Source organism: Delphinapterus leucas, chromosome 4 (assembly GCF_059928025.1).
Source record: "Delphinapterus leucas isolate spDelLeu-1000000601 "Yukka" chromosome 4, BTC_Dleu_Yukka2, whole genome shotgun sequence".
NCBI lineage: Eukaryota > Metazoa > Chordata > Mammalia > Artiodactyla > Monodontidae > Delphinapterus > Delphinapterus leucas.
Window position 1 is genome coordinate 87575362 of NC_143132.1, and position 20324 is coordinate 87595685.

At 34.5% G+C, this 20324-nt stretch overlaps 1 protein-coding gene across 4 annotated transcripts in view; it reads right to left on the minus strand.

Moving 5' to 3' along the window:
- The window catches only part of MFN1 (mitofusin 1), a 32713-nt gene that overhangs the window by 4824 nt on the left and 7565 nt on the right, over positions 1-20324 (minus strand). For 3 of the 4 annotated variants that reach the window (XM_022571663.2, XM_089910817.1, XM_022571689.3), the window contains 12 exons: positions 19155-19279; positions 17729-17837; positions 16015-16122; positions 12824-12977; positions 12643-12710; positions 6484-6605; positions 4692-4818; positions 4417-4521; positions 4018-4120; positions 3649-3878; positions 1567-1719; positions 222-418 (listed from right to left, as the gene is read on the minus strand). In XM_022571663.2, coding sequence (XP_022427371.1) covers positions 222-418; positions 1567-1719; positions 3649-3878; positions 4018-4120; positions 4417-4521; positions 4692-4818; positions 6484-6605; positions 12643-12710; positions 12824-12977; positions 16015-16122; positions 17729-17837; positions 19155-19279 — 1601 coding nt within the window. The remainder of the gene's footprint in view (positions 1-221; positions 419-1566; positions 1720-3648; positions 3879-4017; positions 4121-4416; positions 4522-4691; positions 4819-6483; positions 6606-12642; positions 12711-12823; positions 12978-16014; positions 16123-17728; positions 17838-19154; positions 19280-20324) is intronic. The other variant, XM_089910818.1, reaches the window with a different exon arrangement.

Below are 20324 nucleotides of genomic sequence, written 5' to 3' on the forward strand. Positions count from 1 at the left end.
TACAAATCTGGGCTATAATAGTAAAAATAAATTACGTTTACCACCATGCATTTTGAGCCCACTTGTTTGGTATCATTCTATGTCTTCCACTTTGGTGGCAATTATAAAATGTGTTCATGTTGTGATAATTCTTTGAGCTGTACTCTTATTTATGCATTTATGCATGTATGTCCTACTTCAGTAAAGCTTTAAAACAAAAATAGATGAATCTTTCAACTTACTGTTGTACTTGATGGCTGCAGTTGGCGCTTGTGAAGCTAACAATCAGCTGCAGTTTTTCAGTTGCATAATTCACAAATTGCTGTTTAAAGGCTCTCTCCTTGGCACGGGTGGTCCAAGTCAGCCTTTCATAAAGATACAAAGCTCCATACATACTTAATGAAACAGATATGAGTTTCCAGCCTACAGTTTTCCAAATCTGTAAGATAAATTCACAGCTTACTTTGAGAAAGAAAAATACCACTAGGGAGATTGTACTAAAAGGCATTTTAGAAAACTCACTGGCTCCCTACAGGTCTTTGAGTCAGATCCATTTTTTAAAAATGTATATTCCTTCTCTATGAGAAAATATGAAATTACCGGAAATCAAGCCGAAAAAAGGAGCAGCACATAAATACCAGGCAAGAACTTTTATAACCTGCCAGGCGTTTGGTAAGTTGATACAATGTATCTCAAAAAGGGATGTTAATTTAGGTCAAAGGTTTAAAAAACCAAAATGAACTGTATATAAAATAGTTAACTGGGAGTTCCCTGGCGGTCCAGTGGTTAAGACTGCATGCTTCCACTGCAGGGGGCACAGGTTCGATCCCTGGTTGGGGAACTAAGATCCCACATGCCACGTGGTGTGGCCAAAAGAGAAAAAAGAAGAAAAAAAAAGATAACCAACAAGGACCTACTGTATAGCACAGAAAACTATACTCAATATTTTGTAATAACTATAAGGGGAAAGAATCTGAAGAAGAATAGAGATATATGTATTTGTGTAACTAAATCATTCACTGTACACCTGAAACACAACATTGTAAATCAACTATACGTCAATAAAAACAAAACAAAAAACCAAAATAAACCTACGCTGTTAATGATATGAAAAAAACTTTTAGCATATAAGAACTACTACAAAAAATAATATTTAATACTTTAAGGCAGATCCCTTTGGTATTTGGAGAAGGCTAGATAAGGGACCTGGATCATTCCTGTTACTCCAATGCACAAATATTGTTTCTTCATGTGCTGTGATGTAAAAGTAGGAAATATTGTTTATGTTGTGGTAATCATTTCACAATATATACATATATTAAATCATGTCATACACCTAAAACTAATACTATTTTATATGTCAATTATATTTCAATTAAAACTTTTTAAAAATATTTATTTTTAAGATTAGACTTGTGAAACCCAATTCACTAATTTTAACTTACAACTTTTCATGTCATCTTATAGATCCTGGAAACTGAAGTAAATATGTCTTTCTTTTCCTGATCTAGCAGGTAGCTTTGCAGTAATTTCAATTTCAATTACACTAAAAAATACTGTTTCAAAAAAAAAGTTACTATTTCTTACCACTCCTCCAACAACAATGATGCCCATAGAAGTTCTAGACGTAAGAGAGGCTAATGCTGTTATTAAGGTAACCATGAGTTCTTCCTGTGACGCATTATCTGGTGTTGCTGGATTGGTAGGAGCAGTGGGAGTAGAAGCTAAAGATCTGGGAAGCTAATGAGGTTGGGGGGGGAAAGGATTAATTCAATTAAACCACTACAAATGGAACAGTTACATTTACAAAATTCGATTGTATTCTCTTTTAAAATTACAGTAGTAAATCTACAAAAAGAATGACTCCAATTAATGAGTTTACCATAAATATATGAAGAAAATAAAAATGGTCTGAAAGTTATCTCCTGTGACATGGACCAATGATATCATGAAGAATGAATTTTCATAACATACAATGAGTCTACCTAAAACAACAAGCCTTCAACTCTCAAGTGAAATTAAAACTGTATATAAAAAAAATTGTTTTTACACCAAAAAAACAATCCTTAAAAAAAAACTGGACTTCAAATTTAAAACCTTGGGAATTCCCTGGCGGTCCAGTGGTTAGGACTATATGCTTTCACTGCCGAGGGCCTGGGTTCAATCTCTGGTTGGGGAACTAAGATCCCACAAGCTACGTGGCCAAAAAAAATAAATAAAAATTAAAAAAAAAATAAAAGCAAAGTTAAAATCTTTTACACTTCAAAATACACCATAAGAAAATTAAAAGGCAAGCTACAGACTAGAAAAACATACGTATTTGGAAATCATGTATCTGATAAAGACTTGTATGTATCTGGAATATATATAAAGAACTCCCACAAGTCGATAAGAAGCCAAATAACCTAATTTAAAAATGGACAAATGATCTGAATAGACATGTTACAAAATAAGATACACGAATAAGCACATGAAAAGATGTTCAAAATCATCAGTCATTAAGGAAATACAAATCAAAACTACAATGAGGTACAACTTCACATCTGCCATAATAAAAAAGACGATAACAAGTCTTGATGAGCATGTGGAGAAAGAGAACCTTAATACATTGCTGGTGGGAATGTAAAATGGTGCAGCTGCTTTGGAAAACAGTTTAGCAGTTCCTCAGAAAGTTAAACATGGAGTTACCATGTGGTCCAGCAATTTCACTCCTAGACATATATACTCAAGAGGAATGAAAACAGATGTCCATATAAAAACAGTCTATGAGTATTTAAAACATCATTATTCATAATAGCCAAAAAGTACAAACAACTCAAATGTCCACCAATTGGTGAATGGATAAATAAAATGTGTGATATCCATAATGGGATATTATTCATCCAAAAAAAGAAATGGAGTATTGATACATGCTACAACATTCATATACCATGATGACAAACCTTGAGAACATTACGCTAAGTGAAAGTAGCCAGTCACAAAAGGCCACATTTTGTGTGATTCCATTGATATGAAATGTCCAGAAGGGTAAAAATGATAGCTAGAGAAACCTGACTAGCAGTAGGGCTGGAGGTGGAAATGACAACTGACTGCAAATGGGCACAAGGGTAGCCTTTGGGGTGACAGACATGTTCTAAAACTGGATTGTGGCGATGGTTTTACAACTCTGTACGTTTTCTGAAAACTTATTGAGAATTGAGGGACTTCCCCGGTGGTGTAGTGGTTAAGAATCCGCCTGCCAATGCAGGGTACACAGGTTCGAGCCCTGGTCCAGGAAGATCCCACATGCCGCGGAGCAGCTAAGCGCATGTGCCACAACTACTGAGCCTGCGCCCTAGAGCCCATGAGCCACAACTACTGAGCCCATGTGCCTAGGGCCTGTGCTCCGCAGCAAGAGAAGCCACCACAATGAGAAGCCCAAGCACCGCAACGAAGAGTAGCCCCCGCTCGCTGCAACTAGAGAAAGCCCGCGCGCAGCAATGAAGACCCAACGCAGCCAAAAAGAAAAAAAAAAAATTAATTTAAAAAATTATTGAATTGATAAATTCAAAAAAGTTTTTAAAAAGAGACTCTAAACTGGTAGAATCAGATACATACCTGTATAGTACAGCAATAACCACCTAATAAAAAGCCTACTCAAAAAAAATATATATATAGATATATATATACCTGAAAGATAGGCTCTGATAATCCTAGAAGCACCCGCTGAGCATTTGTAGGACCCAAGAAACGATGGACAAGGGAGGACCAGCCCAAGGAAAAATGAAATACAATATCCTCTTGAAAATCTGAACATAACTTGTGGCAATTTAGGTCATAGCTGAGATCAAATTTCTTGCAAGGAATCAGTGTATGTAGTTTATTCTGTATACCAGCTGGAAGTAATGGCTTCAAATTTTCTAGAAAGAACCGAATTATGATATTTTAGTTAACAACAGTATATAATATTTTATAAAATATCTAAAGGATTTTATAATAAATCTTTTAACAACGACATAAAGAAAAAACTACACACGAACTTGCAGACATAAATATTACCAATAATTTCTTGCTGGGATTGAAGCATTGAAGCATTGACTTCATTGGTGCACCGATCAGCCAAATTTCTTCCCATTCCATCTTCTATGTGCTTATTTAACTCCTGTTAACAATGGTAAATGTCCACGTTATTTTTTCTCCAGAATATATGCAGATTTTATTAAAATGTCAAAAAAGAAGTAAACACTAAAATGATCTTATTCTTTTCTAAGATGATAATTCTTCTGTGTACTTTATAGTTTAGATTTATTACAAGAGTGCACAGGAGACGTAACAGTTTAATCATGTACTGATTGCCATGAAGACACTAAAATGGCCAAACCACTAAAGAGTGGAATAAGAGTCAGAATAACATAAGGAAACTGTATCTGAATAACATTTAACTACAATTTAACTTACATTTTTATATACTTTCAATACACTTGGAGTAGGATGAAACTCAGAACAAAATTCATCAACCAAAACAGAGAGTCGACAAATTTCATCTGTCATTGCACATGAAACCTAAAAATATTAAAAAATCAGAATTAAAATATTTAAACAAGATTACCAACTACTCAAAAAAATTAAATTGAAAAAAACTTAAATATTCCTTTAAGGTAACAGATACCATTTTTAGCATTATCAAAAGTATTTCCATTCCCAGATATTATAATCACAAAGCTGTTACCCACCTTATTTGCAACCTCCTCTGTAACCTCCCTGATTTTTTTCTTAACATCCAGTGTTAAAAGGTTCATCTGGTTTCGGATAAAGTCCAGTCTATCAATTTGGTCTTCCCTCTCTTCTATTGAATAAACCCTATTATAGTATGAAAAGTAATTAATATTCAGGGTATATTAAAGTCCCAAAGAAATTAAGTACAAACACTCACTTATATATTGAACCATCTGTTAGCATGATAGAAGGAAAAAAATCTTGTATTTCAACATCTAAAAGGATTCAAATAATATTTCACTTATAAAATGTTTTACAGATGATTGGATATAAACTGTCTCTCTGCTCACGTGGTACCTGAATCCCACAAAGGATTAATAAGGACGCTAAATCTCCACCCATTTCATAGATATGAACAGTCAAAACAGAACTAACTCAATATTAAGTCTACTTAATAAACAGGGGCCAGTAAACAGCACTCTGCAAGCCCAATCCAGCCATCCACTAGTTTCTGTTAAAGTTTTCTTGGAACACAGCCACAAGCATTCATGAACCTATTGTGTATATGGCTGCTTTTGCTCTAAAACCGCAGAACTGAGTAGTTGCCAAAGAGACAGTATAGCCTACGAAGCCTAGAATATTTACTATCTGCTAAAATTTGTCAACCCCTGGATGATATAGGAAAATAAAAGCCTGAGATCCTTTTAAGATCATCTTTCCCAAGACATCTGTTCCCAAGGCATGATTATACATAAACCACCCCCAAATCACATCTTTTTTGTGCTACGTTTATTTCAATGTCCTATATTTTTATAAAAATTAAGGTCAATCCAGTGGACGAATACTTACTTTGGCTACCATAATAAAGCAACTGAGCTCACTATACAGAAACAGTGTGCATAGGGCCAGAGATCAGAATCTGGGTTCTGATCCTTGAGTTTTATATGCTGCAAATTCTCTAATGTTGTACATAATGCATTCCTGCTAAAGTGTCAAAATTAGGCAACAGACCTAGATATGAGTGGAGTTTTGTTCTCAGCAAGATCAAATACATTTAAAATCCCCAATTTTATATCTTGAATTTAATCTTAGATTCTTTATATCTTCCCATTGATTGGCTTAAGCCCACTTAAAGGTCCAACTGAGGCTTAACATCATTATGCTTATAACATCTAATAACATCTTAATCTCTGTTTCAAGTATACCAAGTTTGTGAGAACTACCCTTTTCTTCGACTAGTGTTGGCACTTTCGTGTATTCATTTTCATCATTACAAGGTAATAAATGGAATAAAATACTGCAATATAGTATGACATATAGAGTAATGCTTACCAAATTCACTTTCTGGCTGGCAGGTAGTATCACCTTGTTTGTTTACCAGCTGATATAAAACCACAACTGGCATAAAGGAGTGATTTCAAGGTTTCGATGTATGAATACATGAAAGATGAGTGATAGGTTGAATGTAAAAAGAGGGTCACCTGTTTTGGACTTCGAGAAATTCTGCTGGAAGAAATGGTTCTTTCACTGCTTTAAAGACATTTAAAGCCACTGAACATTTCAAAATCACAGCTCACACACGAGAATACTGAGATCCAGGGGATGTAAATGATGTATTTGTTCAGGGTTGTAAAAAAAATATTTATAGTTTCAAATATTCATTAAAAAACATGCAAGTAGGCATCAGCTAAACCTACAAGGTTGATGTTAGTGCGAAAGGTATTTAATATAAAAATTTTAAACCTTAGTCTAAAGAATTCATATTGACACAAAAATAATTTTTTATTTTGCAATAAAATGAATTCATACCTTTTCTCTGCTGCTGCCACGTTTATTGAATCCATTATGTTTTTCACCGTTTCTAGTATCTGTTTAGCTCTGATAGTGTGCTGTTCAAACTTTGTTTTCACTGCTGACTGCGAGATACACTCCTGCGAGGGGCCCAAGCCATAACACATTACTGTAATTCCATCCCAACATTTTCAGGAATTTAAACACAAAAACTTGCTGTTTGTAATCTTAACCAAAACAGACATAAGGATAGAAAATAAATGGATGACAAACACAACTTAAAATTATAAAGGTAAAAAAAAATGTCAAAAATTTAAAAGTTAGAAGGCTTTAACAGCAAGTTCATAGCTTTGTGTAATTTTACACAGTAATGTGCAATGGTTCTTTGACTATATTATTTTTTTAAATAAATAAAAAAAGGTGCTATTTTCAATGTTAAAAAAGGTTTCCTATTAGGATTACTAATTTTATTTGGATCACCTTTAATCTACTTCTAGTCCATCTATCTTGATTTTTCTCATATTTGCAATGAAAACCTCATGACGTTCTTAAGCCATGAAATAGAATTCTGCACTGAAACAAATGAACGATACGATTCACATAAAGTTAGTAAAAAGGACTTCTACAGATTAAAGCTTGAACAAATTGAAAAATACTATTTAACAGCAAACAACCTAATTAATATTTTAAATTGTTTATAGAAAAATATCTAAAACTATTTCTAAGATAATCCCATTATTGTCATTGGACTATAGTGTGTGCATATAGGTCAGAATGATGCCTTATCTCGTTTCACTTTCAAGCTAACTGTAGCTCACAACTTACTAACAGTTGTACAAATCAATTAGTGTTTCATGACCCGTGTTTTTTACAGAGAATACACCAGAATGCACCACATATGATGATGGATGTTTCTTTTGTGAAATTTTGTTTCAGTTTCAATATATGTGCATATTACTTGTTATTTAAAACATTTACTGTGATTCATCATTTAAGTGCTAGCAAAATTATTAAATTAAAATTGGCCTTTCACTTTTACAACATAGAAAAGTCAAATTCTGTACTGACATAACATTTGAAAACAACTGCAAGTGTAGAGAAATACTATCTGGTCTTTGAACAACCAAGAACACTCATCTGGGTCACGACATCAAATTAGGGATATACTCCCCAACTCTCCAATACTTCCATGAATTCATCTTCTTGAACTTAATATAAAACCAGTACAAATTGTGGTAATTACTTCTGAAAGTAATTACTATCCTTTATCAAAATAAATAGCTTTTAAGCTTTAAAAGGTAGTCACTTAATACTCTAGCACTGTATTTGTTATAGTGAAATCATTAGTATATTATATATTCATTCAGTGTTCTATTTATAATCTATGCTGAGCCGTCACATCTCTAAAATGATTATTTCACTAAGACAGAAGAGACTTTTAAATTCTCTCTTTGGTATTTTTTTGAGGTATAGAAAACAAAGCAGATTCATTTCTTTAGCTATAGGGCACATGAGGGTAATTCATTTAGTTAACAGTTTATGTCTTAACTCAGAGCCCATTACTTTTTTTCAGTGCATAGTCTTACTTTTGTTCATTGTCAAGCTCATTTATACTAATTTATCACTAATCCTGAAGAGATCAGTAATAAGAAGTTATAGTATTCCTGTTCTGTATATGCCAAAGCAGAAGCCACCAATAACTACAAAATATTAAACATTTAAAGTGCAAACTGCTTATTTTTTTACAAACTGCTTATTTTTTAATGACCAAAACAAAGTTATGATTTTACTTTAAATAACTATCTCATAAATTGACAAATTAACCACCACAAAAACTACAATAAAAGAATAAAAATATTTTTAAAAGAAAAAAAAGTTAAAAGAAATTCTGTTCCTCGATGAAGCAGATCTAGATATCAGCAATGAAGACCCCAAATTTGTAGATAACAGCACAGTATTAGAGCTAGACTAGAGAAAAAGAAAAGACCTCCAAAAGTTATTAGGCAATATACAAGTTATTCCTTGATTCAAAAATATACATTGGTGAATAAGTATAAAGAAGAAAAACAGGCAATCTTTTTCTAATTAAAAAGTATCCCACACTGACGTTCCCGCTGATCAGAAAAATATCAGAAGTCAACTGCAAAAGGAATACTCTATTCCAAACTAAGTATAGGGAATGCTAATTTATTTTTTTAAATATTTATTTATTTGGCTGCACCAGGTCTTAGTTGCAGCATGTGGGATCTAGTTCCCTGACCAGGGACTGACCCCGGGCCCCCTGCATTGGGTGCACTGAGTCTTAGCCACTGGACCACTGGGGAAGTCCCAGGGAATGCTAATTTAAATAAAGTTTCTTTACTGAACAATTCCTCAGAGCCCTTTATATACTAATATACTTATGAATCTCCATGGGAGACATATATAGCATGCAGCAGTTCCCAGACTTATTTTATCAGGAACTCTAATTTTCCAAGGAGAAATTTAAAATACTACACCAGACAATTTAAATTCCATCTTGTCAGAGTATCCTGTAGGCTGTTTTAAAACTTATTAAAGATTTAGAACCAAAACAATAATCACATCTCAATTATGATCATCTTCTGATTTTCTAATAACATCTACAGAAAACAGCTGATGATTTAGTCATATGTAGTTACAAATTTGTAAATATTAATATTTATGTGTAATTAAGACATACAGGGCTTCCCTGGTGGCGCAGTGGTTGAGAGTCCGCCTGCCGATGCAGGGGACACGGGTTTGTGCCCCGGTCCGGGAGGATCCTACATGCCGTGGAGCGGCTGGGCCCGTGCACCATGGCCGCTGAGCCTGCGCGTCCGGAGCCTGTGCTCCGCAACGGGAGAGGCCACAACAGTGAGAGGCCCGCGTACCGCAAAGAACAAAAACAAAAACATAAACCAGCTTGTCAAGTCCCCTTGATAAAAGACCCTGAATACCCAATAACATGCTATTTACCACTCCCAACGTATTATTTTGAAATAAACTGACAGGAAAATTGCAAGAAAGAACACCAAGATACAATATACCTTTCAAGTAAATATACCAAATGTTAACATTCAGCTTTGTTTACCTTTCCTTCTCTCTCCATGCAGATCTATATAGATAAGTCTATATAGATATTCATCTTTATACATACCTGTATATATTTCTTCCTGAACAATTTGACAGTTCATTGTAACCACCACAGCCTTACTACTAAATATATTAACATGTGTCTCCTAAGAACGGGGGCATTTTCCTATACAACCACAAAACAATTACTGTATTCAGAACTTTTATCACCGGGACAATACTATTAACCTAACATACAGTCCATTTCCAAATTTCACCAGTTGTCCCAGGAATGTCCTTCACAACAAATTAACTGACACAAAACTATTAAGAATAGTTAATGGCCAAATATTTGGGCAAAAAAATTTTAGATTTCTGAACTGTGTTCAGAATATACACCTGTCCAAATATAGGCTGAAAACAAGAAAACATATGCATAGAATTAACATTGATTTTCTTGATTGACTTTATTTAATTTCCAAGCCTTATTTAACTTGGTACCCTGAAAGTTCATACTATTCAGCTTCTTTTAAACCAAATGAATCTCAAGAGGTCCATAGCAAAGATCAGACTGTTTGATAAAATGACTAACTTGGTACAGTTTTTCTTTATACAAAAATCATCTTATAAGACTACACACACAATATTGAATTCTAAAAAGAGAGAAAATGTGTATAAAGGCCACATCTGTGATCACAATGCAAAAAAAATCAAGGAAAGTTAGATAATAATCAAAACATCTGAATTTTAATAACTCCTGTATTGAATAGGAAATGCCAAAAGCTATCATTAAAAATTAATCAACAATGAAACTGGATACTGAAACCTATAGAATACATCCAAAGCTACACTCACAGACAAATTCATGGCCCTAAATTCTTTCTTAAAGACCAAAAAGCAAAAAACAATCCCACTTATATAATGAAAGCAGAAAGAAACTTTGTGTAAAGATTAACATAGAATTTAATGAATAAAACCCAAAAAATACTATGTATCAACTGATAAATTAACCAAAGTCTTTGGAGGAAAAGCAAAGCAATCAGATCATTGGTAAATCCCATTAAGGTTTAAAATACACAGATATTTCTTGTATCCTTTATCTATCTATATATACATATAAGTATAGATATAGAAAAGGAATACAAATTTTTTTTAAATAAACAATTTTATACTAAATCATAAATTCTCAGAAATGCACCAATTTATAGGAAATCATAAATTACCAAAATTAGTTTTAAAAGTAACAAATTTCAGCTTTGACAAAAGTTGAAAAGAGTTGTCAGTGCAGTTACCAAAAAAAGGTCTGGCCATCCAGACAAAATTTTTTGCCACCTGATTATTCCTTTAGGTAAATTCAAATAATTTCTAGCTGATTCTCATTTTATATCATAGTTTTAAACAAAAATTTCAAACTCTAAAGCCTAACATTCTCCACAACTTCATGTAAAAGCTCTTGCTCATAAACAGTTTTTTCCATATATAGTTTTTAGATGCTCAAATGAACTTTTACAATAAAAAAGTGAAATGCCAAGTTTCTTCTAAAAACATTAAAAAGAATAGTTCCTAAGTCTGCCTGATTATTGCAATCACTCAGGGAGCTTTAAATATATAACAGATTCCTAGGTCCATCCTAGCCCTACTGGATTAGTCTCTGAGATGAGTCAGGAGTCTGCAGTTCTCTAAAGTACCTCACGTGTTTCTCATCATCAGCCAGGTTTGAAAACCAGTGCTCTACAGCACATCTTTTATTCTTCTCATTCCCACCTCTTCAAGGAGATATTCTGGGAAATCAAATGCTGTACCAGGAACCAATATGAAAGAGGTATAAATGTATAACTGAACAGTATATGATTTGGTAGGAGAAATCAATGACAAACACATGCACACAAACACACAGGAAGAAAGAAAAGCTCAATAAATAAGAAAAGACAAGGGAAACAATGATATGCTCCCCAATTATTTTCTCCATGGATGAAATGACTATAACTGGTAAGAGTGAGGAGAGCATTGAATCTCTTGTGAAAGCAAAAGGGAAAGAAGATAAACAATGGTCTTTGAGTAACTGGGATATCATATATCCTATAGCTTAGTTTGACAAGACACCTACTGATATCCTAGGGGCCTCTGAACAATCAGAAACATCTTACCAAGATAGCAGAGAATGGGTTTTCTTAAACACCTTGTCTTTATCTACCTAATGGTCTTTCTCCCTCTCACCAAATTAAAAATAGGGGATAGTGAGCAAATGGTTAATTTTAAATTCTGCCAAGTACATTCAACATTTATGTCCTTACTATTAAGACAGTTACTACTCATAAGGAAGAATAATTACTGATGGAAGTTTTTTTTCAGTTCTGAAGTATTTGTGTTCATCTGCAGATGAGAAGGAGATATGCAATCTAATAAGCACAACTAAGAGCTAAATTAGAGTCAAGAAGATTAACAGCTAGAGAATTTTTCTGTCAATGTAGAAAGTTTTAATGTCTCTGAATAAAACACCTACACCAAAACATAAGAGTATCTTCCCTCCCCAGTGCTGCACACACATTATCTATTCATGCACCTCAGCAGTTTAGATTCCTAAAATACAGGACCTATATCTTAATTATTTTTGTATTCGTTTGTTCAGGACATTTGGCATAAAACATGGAGAATTAACAGGTGACAATACAGTTTAGAAATGTAATTAACTTTTGTCCAATGACATTAAATATGTTCTATCAAAAAAGAAAATCTTCATTTTGCTCTATTATCCATTCCAACAGCAATTACATTTCTTTAATCTTGTGCCTGACTATTGAATATAGAATATTTTACCCAATGAACAACAAAATATTAGAAACTAGTGTCTCATTTAAATACAAATACATTAAAGAAAAAGAATAGGAAGAAATTACAATCTTTAATTTTCCATTCTTATGGATCATCCACTTTGCAGGGACTCTCTTTCTTCCAACTTTCCTCATTTTACTTGCTGTGTCAGAAACTACACTAAATAACACCAAAGGTTATTGACAAAGGTAAGTAGTGAAAACAGAAGATTATGAACATTCCCCAACCAATGCTACGGTTTTACATTAGTCAGTACATTCACAAAATTCCTACCTCAAAGATTTGTTCAAAATTCTGAAACTCCTGCAATCTCGCCTGAAATCCTTCTGCAAGTGCCCCACCTGTAATATTTAGGTGACGATTTTAAAACCTAGTATATAGCAAGATAAGATTTCTAGCATGCTATTTTTATAATCTATTTGTATTTCAAAAGGATGAAATAATGAATACATACCACCTTCTGGCATCCCCTGGGCTTTGTGCTTTCTAGCACTAAGAACTTCCTTTGCAGAAACAAAAAAGATACGATTCCGTGCTTCTAAAGGATCCACAACTTTGAGCTCCTCCACCAAGAAATGTAGGCATCTTTCCATGTGCTGTCTGCGTACCTAGAGAAAAACAGGGTATTAAAAGAATTCTAATAATTAAACAAATATAACAGTTACTGGCCTATACTAAACTCCACTTATAGTGATATTGTTACTATATGATACAGTAACAGTTGTCTTATATGTAACAAATCCAAAAATTCTAATAAATGAAGTTTGATACTTGCTGACAGGAAATCTTCCTCCTAACTTAATGATTCTTCCTTGAACATTTAATTTAAAATTCTGATGGACCATCAAATACTACACAACCATTAAGAAACATACTGTAGACAAACATTAGTGTTTAATGGCATGGGGAAAGGTTCCTAATTCTGTATTAAGGGTATATGATGTGTACATATATTTATGTAAATTAATAGGTGGCATGCAGGCAATACCCACAAAACTAGGTGGCATTTTAATTTCTTCCTTAAGCTTTTATTTTCCAAATTTTCTACAGTGAAGCTATTAATACCTTTAAAATCAGAAATTAAGTGCTACAATAAATTTGCTATAATGAAGTTATTTTTATTTTGAAATCAGAACATAGATGGTATATTTTTCTTCTAAAAAACACTGGGGGGACTTCCCTGGTGGTCCACTGGGTAAGACTTCACGCTCCCTATGCACGGGGCTCAGGTTCAATTCCTGATTGGGTAACTAGATCCCACACGCATGCTGCAACTAAGAGTTAGCAGGCCACAACTAAGAAGCCTGCATGCTGCAACTAAAAGGTCCCACATGCTGGAACGAAGATCCCACAAGCTGCAAATAAGACCCAGCGCAGCCTAAATAAATAAATTAAAATAAATATTAAAAAAAAAAACTACCTGGAATTAAAATTGGGGAGAATGCATTAGCTAGGGATTGGAGCTCTAACTTTAGGTTTAACAATAGCACTTGGGTATCTAAATTAGGAAGAAGGATTGGAAGTTAGTTAGGGTTTAGTACCAGCCTTTAGCATTATGATAAGAGATCTCCATGTTAAGACTTAATAAAATTAAGCTAAATAGGAATGGAGAAGAACAATCTGTGGGTGATATTTCCTAATTCTCTGATGATTAAATGAGACCCCAATTTGAAAGAGTATGATTATAAAGCAAGAGTTAATAAAAACAGGATATAAATCATCATATTAAGCAAAATTTCAATTTGGGGGGTGAGGGGAAGAATGAAAGCAAATAATCTAACATGTGAATAGTGATGGGATAGTGTAAATTTCATTTTTTAATGCATTTTCTAAGTTTTTTTTAATAATAAACACATACTACTATTAAAATCAGAAAAAGTAGTATCAAGCAAATTAAATACTATCTGTAGACCAAATACCAGATTCTCTACTCTTTTTAAAATGAAGTTTCTAAAACCACCAGCATGACTAAAATAAAAAACAAAAACAAAAAATACCAAGTGTTGGCAAGGATATAAATCATGTGGAACTCTCAATCTGGTGGTGGGAATATAAACTGGTATGAGCACTTCAGAAAACACTTGGGTTGTATTTATTAACAGCATATTCTTGGGAATTCCCTGGTAGTTCAGTGGTTAGGACTCTTCTGTTTTCACTGCCAAGGGGGCGAGTTCAATCCCTGGTCAGGGAACTAAGATCCTGGTAAGCCACGTGGTGAGGCCAAAAAACAAACAATAAACCCCCAGCATATTCTTAATCTGTAATCCAGCAATTCTACTCCTAGATTGTACCCATGGATTACTGATTCCTGTGTTATTGACATTTTGAGTCCGATAAATCTTTGGTTTGGGGGCAGGAGCTGTTCTGTGTTATAGGATGCTTAACAGCATCACTAGCCTCTACCGACTAGATGCCAGTAGCACACACCCTCAATTGTGGCAACCAAAATATTCCCTGGGGGACAAAATCACGCAGCCACTTACACTGAGAACCACTGGTATATACTCAGCAGAAATATACACCAATGTGCACCAAAAAGACATATACAACAATATGCACAGGGACCTCTCTGGTGGCCCAGTGGTTAAGAATCCGTCTTGCAACACAGGGGATGCTGGTTCAATCCCTGGTCGGGGAATTAGGATCCCACATGCCACAGGGCAACTAAGCCCACGTGCCACAACTACAGACCTCACACGCCACAACTAAGGAGAAGCCCATGCACCGCAACAAGACCCGACACAGGCAAAAAATAAATAAAAGAAAAAGAATATGCACAGCAGCATTATTCATGATAGCTAAAAACAGGAAATTTATCCAAATGCCCATAACTATCAAAATGAACAGATCAATTGTTATTCATAGGATGAAATACCACACAGCAATGCACTTCAGCTATGCACAACAGTATGCATACATACCACAAATATAATGTTGAGCAAAAAACCTGACATAGAAGTAGATACTATGTGATTCCATTACATAAAGTTGAACAACCAGAAAAATTAATCTAGGGTATCAGAAGACATGGTAAGTGGTTATTCTTGGGTTGGAGGATAGAGGCTGGAAACGGGGGATACTGGGGTGCTGGAATGTTCTGCTTCTTGATCTGGATCCTTCTTGATCTGGATCCTTACACAGGTGTCAAATTTGTAAATTCACTGAGCTGGACACTTATGATTTGTACACTTTTCTGTCATGTTATATTTAAATAGAGAATTTAAAAAAACAGGGGACTTCCCTGGTGGTGCAGTGGTTAAGACTTCGCCCTCCCAATGCAGGGGGCCCGGGTTCGATCCCTGGTCAGGAAACTAGATCGGCAAGCTGCAACTAAGGAGCCTGCCTGCCTGCGACTAAGACCCAGCACAACCAAATAAATGAATAAATATTAAAACAACAACAACAACAAAGAAACAGAAGGACATTTCAAGATCTAAAATGATTAGATAGTACTTTTATAACATAACTTTCCTTCAAAGTAGCTTAATACTCTGTCTCTATCACATATCCACTTCAGGTTTTCTGTAACTATATTCTTCTCAAGAGAATAGCTGCTTATCATGTTCTATTCTATGAGATGTATTGTTTCTTCAGATAGCAATGTACATGACTGTACTTCAAAACTTACAGAAAAAAATAACTTACATCTTCCATATATTCTGGCTCTGATGCAGAGGCATCCCAACGATTATTCAGAATAAAAATATTAGGCTTGGAAAGTCGCTCATTTACCTTGTGAAAAAACTGTTTTTCCTGAAAAACATGAAATATCCAACAGTATGTTTACTTTTTAAAGCTACTTTATTTTTACCTTTATACTTGAAACTTTATTTGAATTTCAAAGTTTGAACCATTTAACAACAGTGATAACACCCACTGATAAAGGATCCCAAAGCACTCTGAGCATTAAACTTTTAAAGATGACAAAACTGGGCTTCCCTGGTGGTGCAGTGGTTGGAAGTCCGCCTGCCGATGCAGGGGATGCGGGTTCGTGCCCCGTTCCGGGAGGGTCCCACACGCCGCGGAGCGGCTGGGCCCTGTGAGCCATGGCCGCTGAGCCTGCGCGTCCGGAGCCTGTGCTCCATGACGGGAGGGGCTGCAGCGGTGAGAGGACCGCGTACCACAAAAAAAAAAAAAAAAAAAAAGATGACAAAACCAAGATATAAGAAAGCAAAAGTTAAGATTTTCCTGCTCCTCCCGTCAGTCTTTTTTTGAAATTCAATTTAACCAATATTTATCTGTTTCTACTATATGCATGACATAAAAGATACTGCTAGATATTACAGTCCATATTTTTAAAAAGCTACCTCACATCTTTTTGAAGATTTAGACTAAGTAAATAATAATGTAAGACACATGTACAACACATCGTAATAAACAATAAAGGTACATGCCATAAATAGTATAAATATCCAATTGAAATTAGGAAATGCTCCATAAAGAAGGAAGTGGTGATAAAGATGGGCTTGAAAAGTACTGACAACAGGGCTTTTTGAAGGATGAAAAATTGGGAGGGGGAAGAACTGTGCACAAAGAATAACATAAACAAAGGTACCAAAGTCAGGATGTGTATCAAAGTTTGTTTATCCAACACCTAAATAATGCAGTTACTCTAAAACAGGTTTTAAACATTTCCCTATTTTTTATACCATCAGGTTGTAAACAACTGTCAGTGTTGTCACAGCAACACGGTTTATGTGACACAGATCGGGCCATATAAACACTAATAACACGGTGACAAAACAGGTCTTGCTGGTAACACCTAGGTTTTAATGGTGTTTGGCCATTTATATGCTTTTGATGAATAACATTTTTTTAAGATTATACAATAGTTTTGGATATTAGATATTGAAACTCTGGAAAGTTTATTTGAAATAAGTCTGGCTCTAGACATTCTGGATAAATAATCTTCTATGTTTGACAGCAGCTTATAGTGTACACAGGTAAGCTGAAACCTACAGTGCACACAGATAAAGCTGGAAAAGGCTGACAAAACTCAAAGTATGAAAAGCCTTGCCTGCCAGATAGGGAGGTGAGGTGGGAGTGTTATACTTTATTCAAAAGACTTAAGCCAACAGCCTAACAATTCTGATGCCTATTCCTTCAGAAACTTGTAAATAACCACAGTGAATGTCAACAACACACATGTATCACACCGTGATCTCAAATATTCACTAGAAGCTAGAGCCATCAAACCAGAATCAGCCCTTCCAATCCCACAGAAACACAAACCCCTTCGTTCACCTCTGATATTAAAGCTTCTTTCTAATCCATGACTTGGATTTCCTTCACTTTTCAGAATTAAAACAGACATCATTTCATTTCCTATCATTCAAACAAAATAATGATTAGACCCTACCGTATTCATTAGAGTTGATTCAGAGTTTGCAACCAAAACGAAGACATCAGCATCTAAGCAAAACTTATCAATCCAGCTATCCAGCTCTGTAGTGACATCTGTACCTGGACTAATGGGAATAAAATAAGAATTGTGTTATATATTCTTTAAAAAGAAAATTTAGATTACAGAGAGATAATTTTTTTAAACTTTTAAGAATTAGTTGAAGTCTAAAGGAGAGGATTTCTACCAGTTATCAGTCTGAAGCCTAGGAGATTTAAATTACTTTCTCAGCTATAAGACAGCAGTTGTGGAAAGCTGAGAATCTGTGCTTTATATACTTCTATTCTGCTGACAACCCCCAGAGCCTGTCCAATCAACAACTTAACAAATGCTAAAAAAGTTTATTTACTGAAGAGAGAAAACTTCGTGATTTTTGACAAAGCAAGTAACATGTTCACTATTTTAATCTTTTAAATCTTTATGCTTTGGAAGATTGAAAATAAGCAATGGAAAAAAAAAACCTAGGCTAATATACAACCTATACTACAAAAAGTATAGTCCAACTATCTATACATTGACTTGATATGTCCTGTGACAAATTGGCAAGTTAACAGGTTGGGGTCATGGATACAGTTTGGCCATGAAATAAAGAAAAATTAATTAGTTAATATTATATTTAAACCAAATATTTTAATTTCCCAAGCACCTTCTCTCATCTGAGCTATTTCTGTTGATTACTTGAAACTCGCTTTCAATCAAAAGGGAAGACCCTCAACCAAAAAAATAAAGATTTCCATAGAACACTGAAATTTTAACTGAAGAAAACAAAAGAGCACACCACAATTTAAAAAAATCATTTAACTACTTTTTTTGGTTAAGGACTCTGCTAAAGAGATATGCATTATCATTTTATTAAGCACCAGTGTAGTAGGATGATTTTTGAAAAAACATATTAAATGCAGGTTAATCAGAAGAGCCTGAATAAATTACAAAAGCATGCGATTAATTCTTGAATAATGAAAAGCTGTATGAACTGTCCAGCGGTTATTTTGGGAAACTAAGTCTCAAGAATAATTACTGATTAAAAATAATACCTATTTAGAGTTATCTATCTAGGTATCTAGAATGAGACAATCTCTAAGGCCCAACCAATTATCCAAACTACAAAGTCAGTCTAGAGAAAAAGTGACAATTCTTGAAATTTCCTGTAATAGAATTAAACTGATAAATTGGCACTTTTATGAAACCATTAAAAAACAAAAAAATAATAACTTATCTATTCCATTACAATCTAGCAAATGAGAACAAAGCAGCAATTGAACATTTTTTTTAAGCAACTGAACATTTAAAAACTTTACGTACTACATGCTAGAAGCAAGCAGCATTTCTAAAAAAAAAAAAAATACAAATACATACGTATAAAACAATTCATATGTAATTTTACCTATCCACTAAAACCAGGTCATCTCTCAAGAGGGCACATTTTGCCTTTGGCCAAAACACATGTACAAGACAGCCAGCTTTCAAATCTTTGTCCATATGAAGGGCATGGGCCAGCTGATTAACTGTCTAAAGTGGGAAGGAAAGAAAAAATAAAACTCTACTTGTAACAAAATTCAATAAAAATTTAAAATATTATGATTTGGTACATTTATTTCTGCAAAACATGTAGAAAAAGCAGAACTTTAAATCTTTTGAAGTAAAACCATCTGAGCAATCTTGAGAAACCTGAGGTTTAAAATTACCAAGTAGGAAAAAAAATAAGGCCTTGAAACCGTTTACTCATACCATTCAACAACGATAATCTGGGCTGGAAACATTCTAAATGTCCAACAAATGGAACTCTGGCAATGAATCCCATGCAACCCCTGAAATTGATATTGTATGTATGAAAAGAAATTCACAATATATTAAGAGAAAAAAAGTAAATCAGAAAATAGCATATATGGGACTTCCCTGGTGGTGCAGTGGTTAAGAATCCACCTGCCAATGCAGGGTACATGGGTTCGATCCCTGGTCCGGGAAGATCCCACATGCCGCGGAGCAACTAAGCCCATGCACCACAACTACTAAGTCTGTGCTTTAGAGCCCACGAGCCACAACTACTGAGCCTGCATGCCACAACTATTGGCCCGCCTGTGCGCCTAGAGCCCGTGCTCCACAACAAGAGAAGCCATCGCAATAAGAAGCCCGCACACTGCAACGAAGAGTAGCCCCTGCTCATTGCAACTAAAGAAAGGCCACGTGTAGCAATGAAGACCCAGTGCAGCCAAATAAATAATAAACAAAATTATTTAAAAAAAGAAAGAAAATAGCATATATGATATAAAACCATTTTGTTTTAAAAATACAGAGAAACACCAATGTAACTCTATAGCAAAGAATTTCCACTGAATTTAGAAGTTTAAGAGTTTGGAGTTTCTTTTCTTTTTGCCTAATTGTATTTTCTGACTCTTCTAAAATGAGTTTATTGCTTAGTAATAAGGGGGGAAAAATAAAGGAACGTCACTAGGCAGTTATTTATTCACACAAGCCTGCTTTATATCAATGACTATGCCTTCTCTTTCCATTTAAATTTCCTAAAATATTTCTATTTCTCAAGATGACTTCTGAC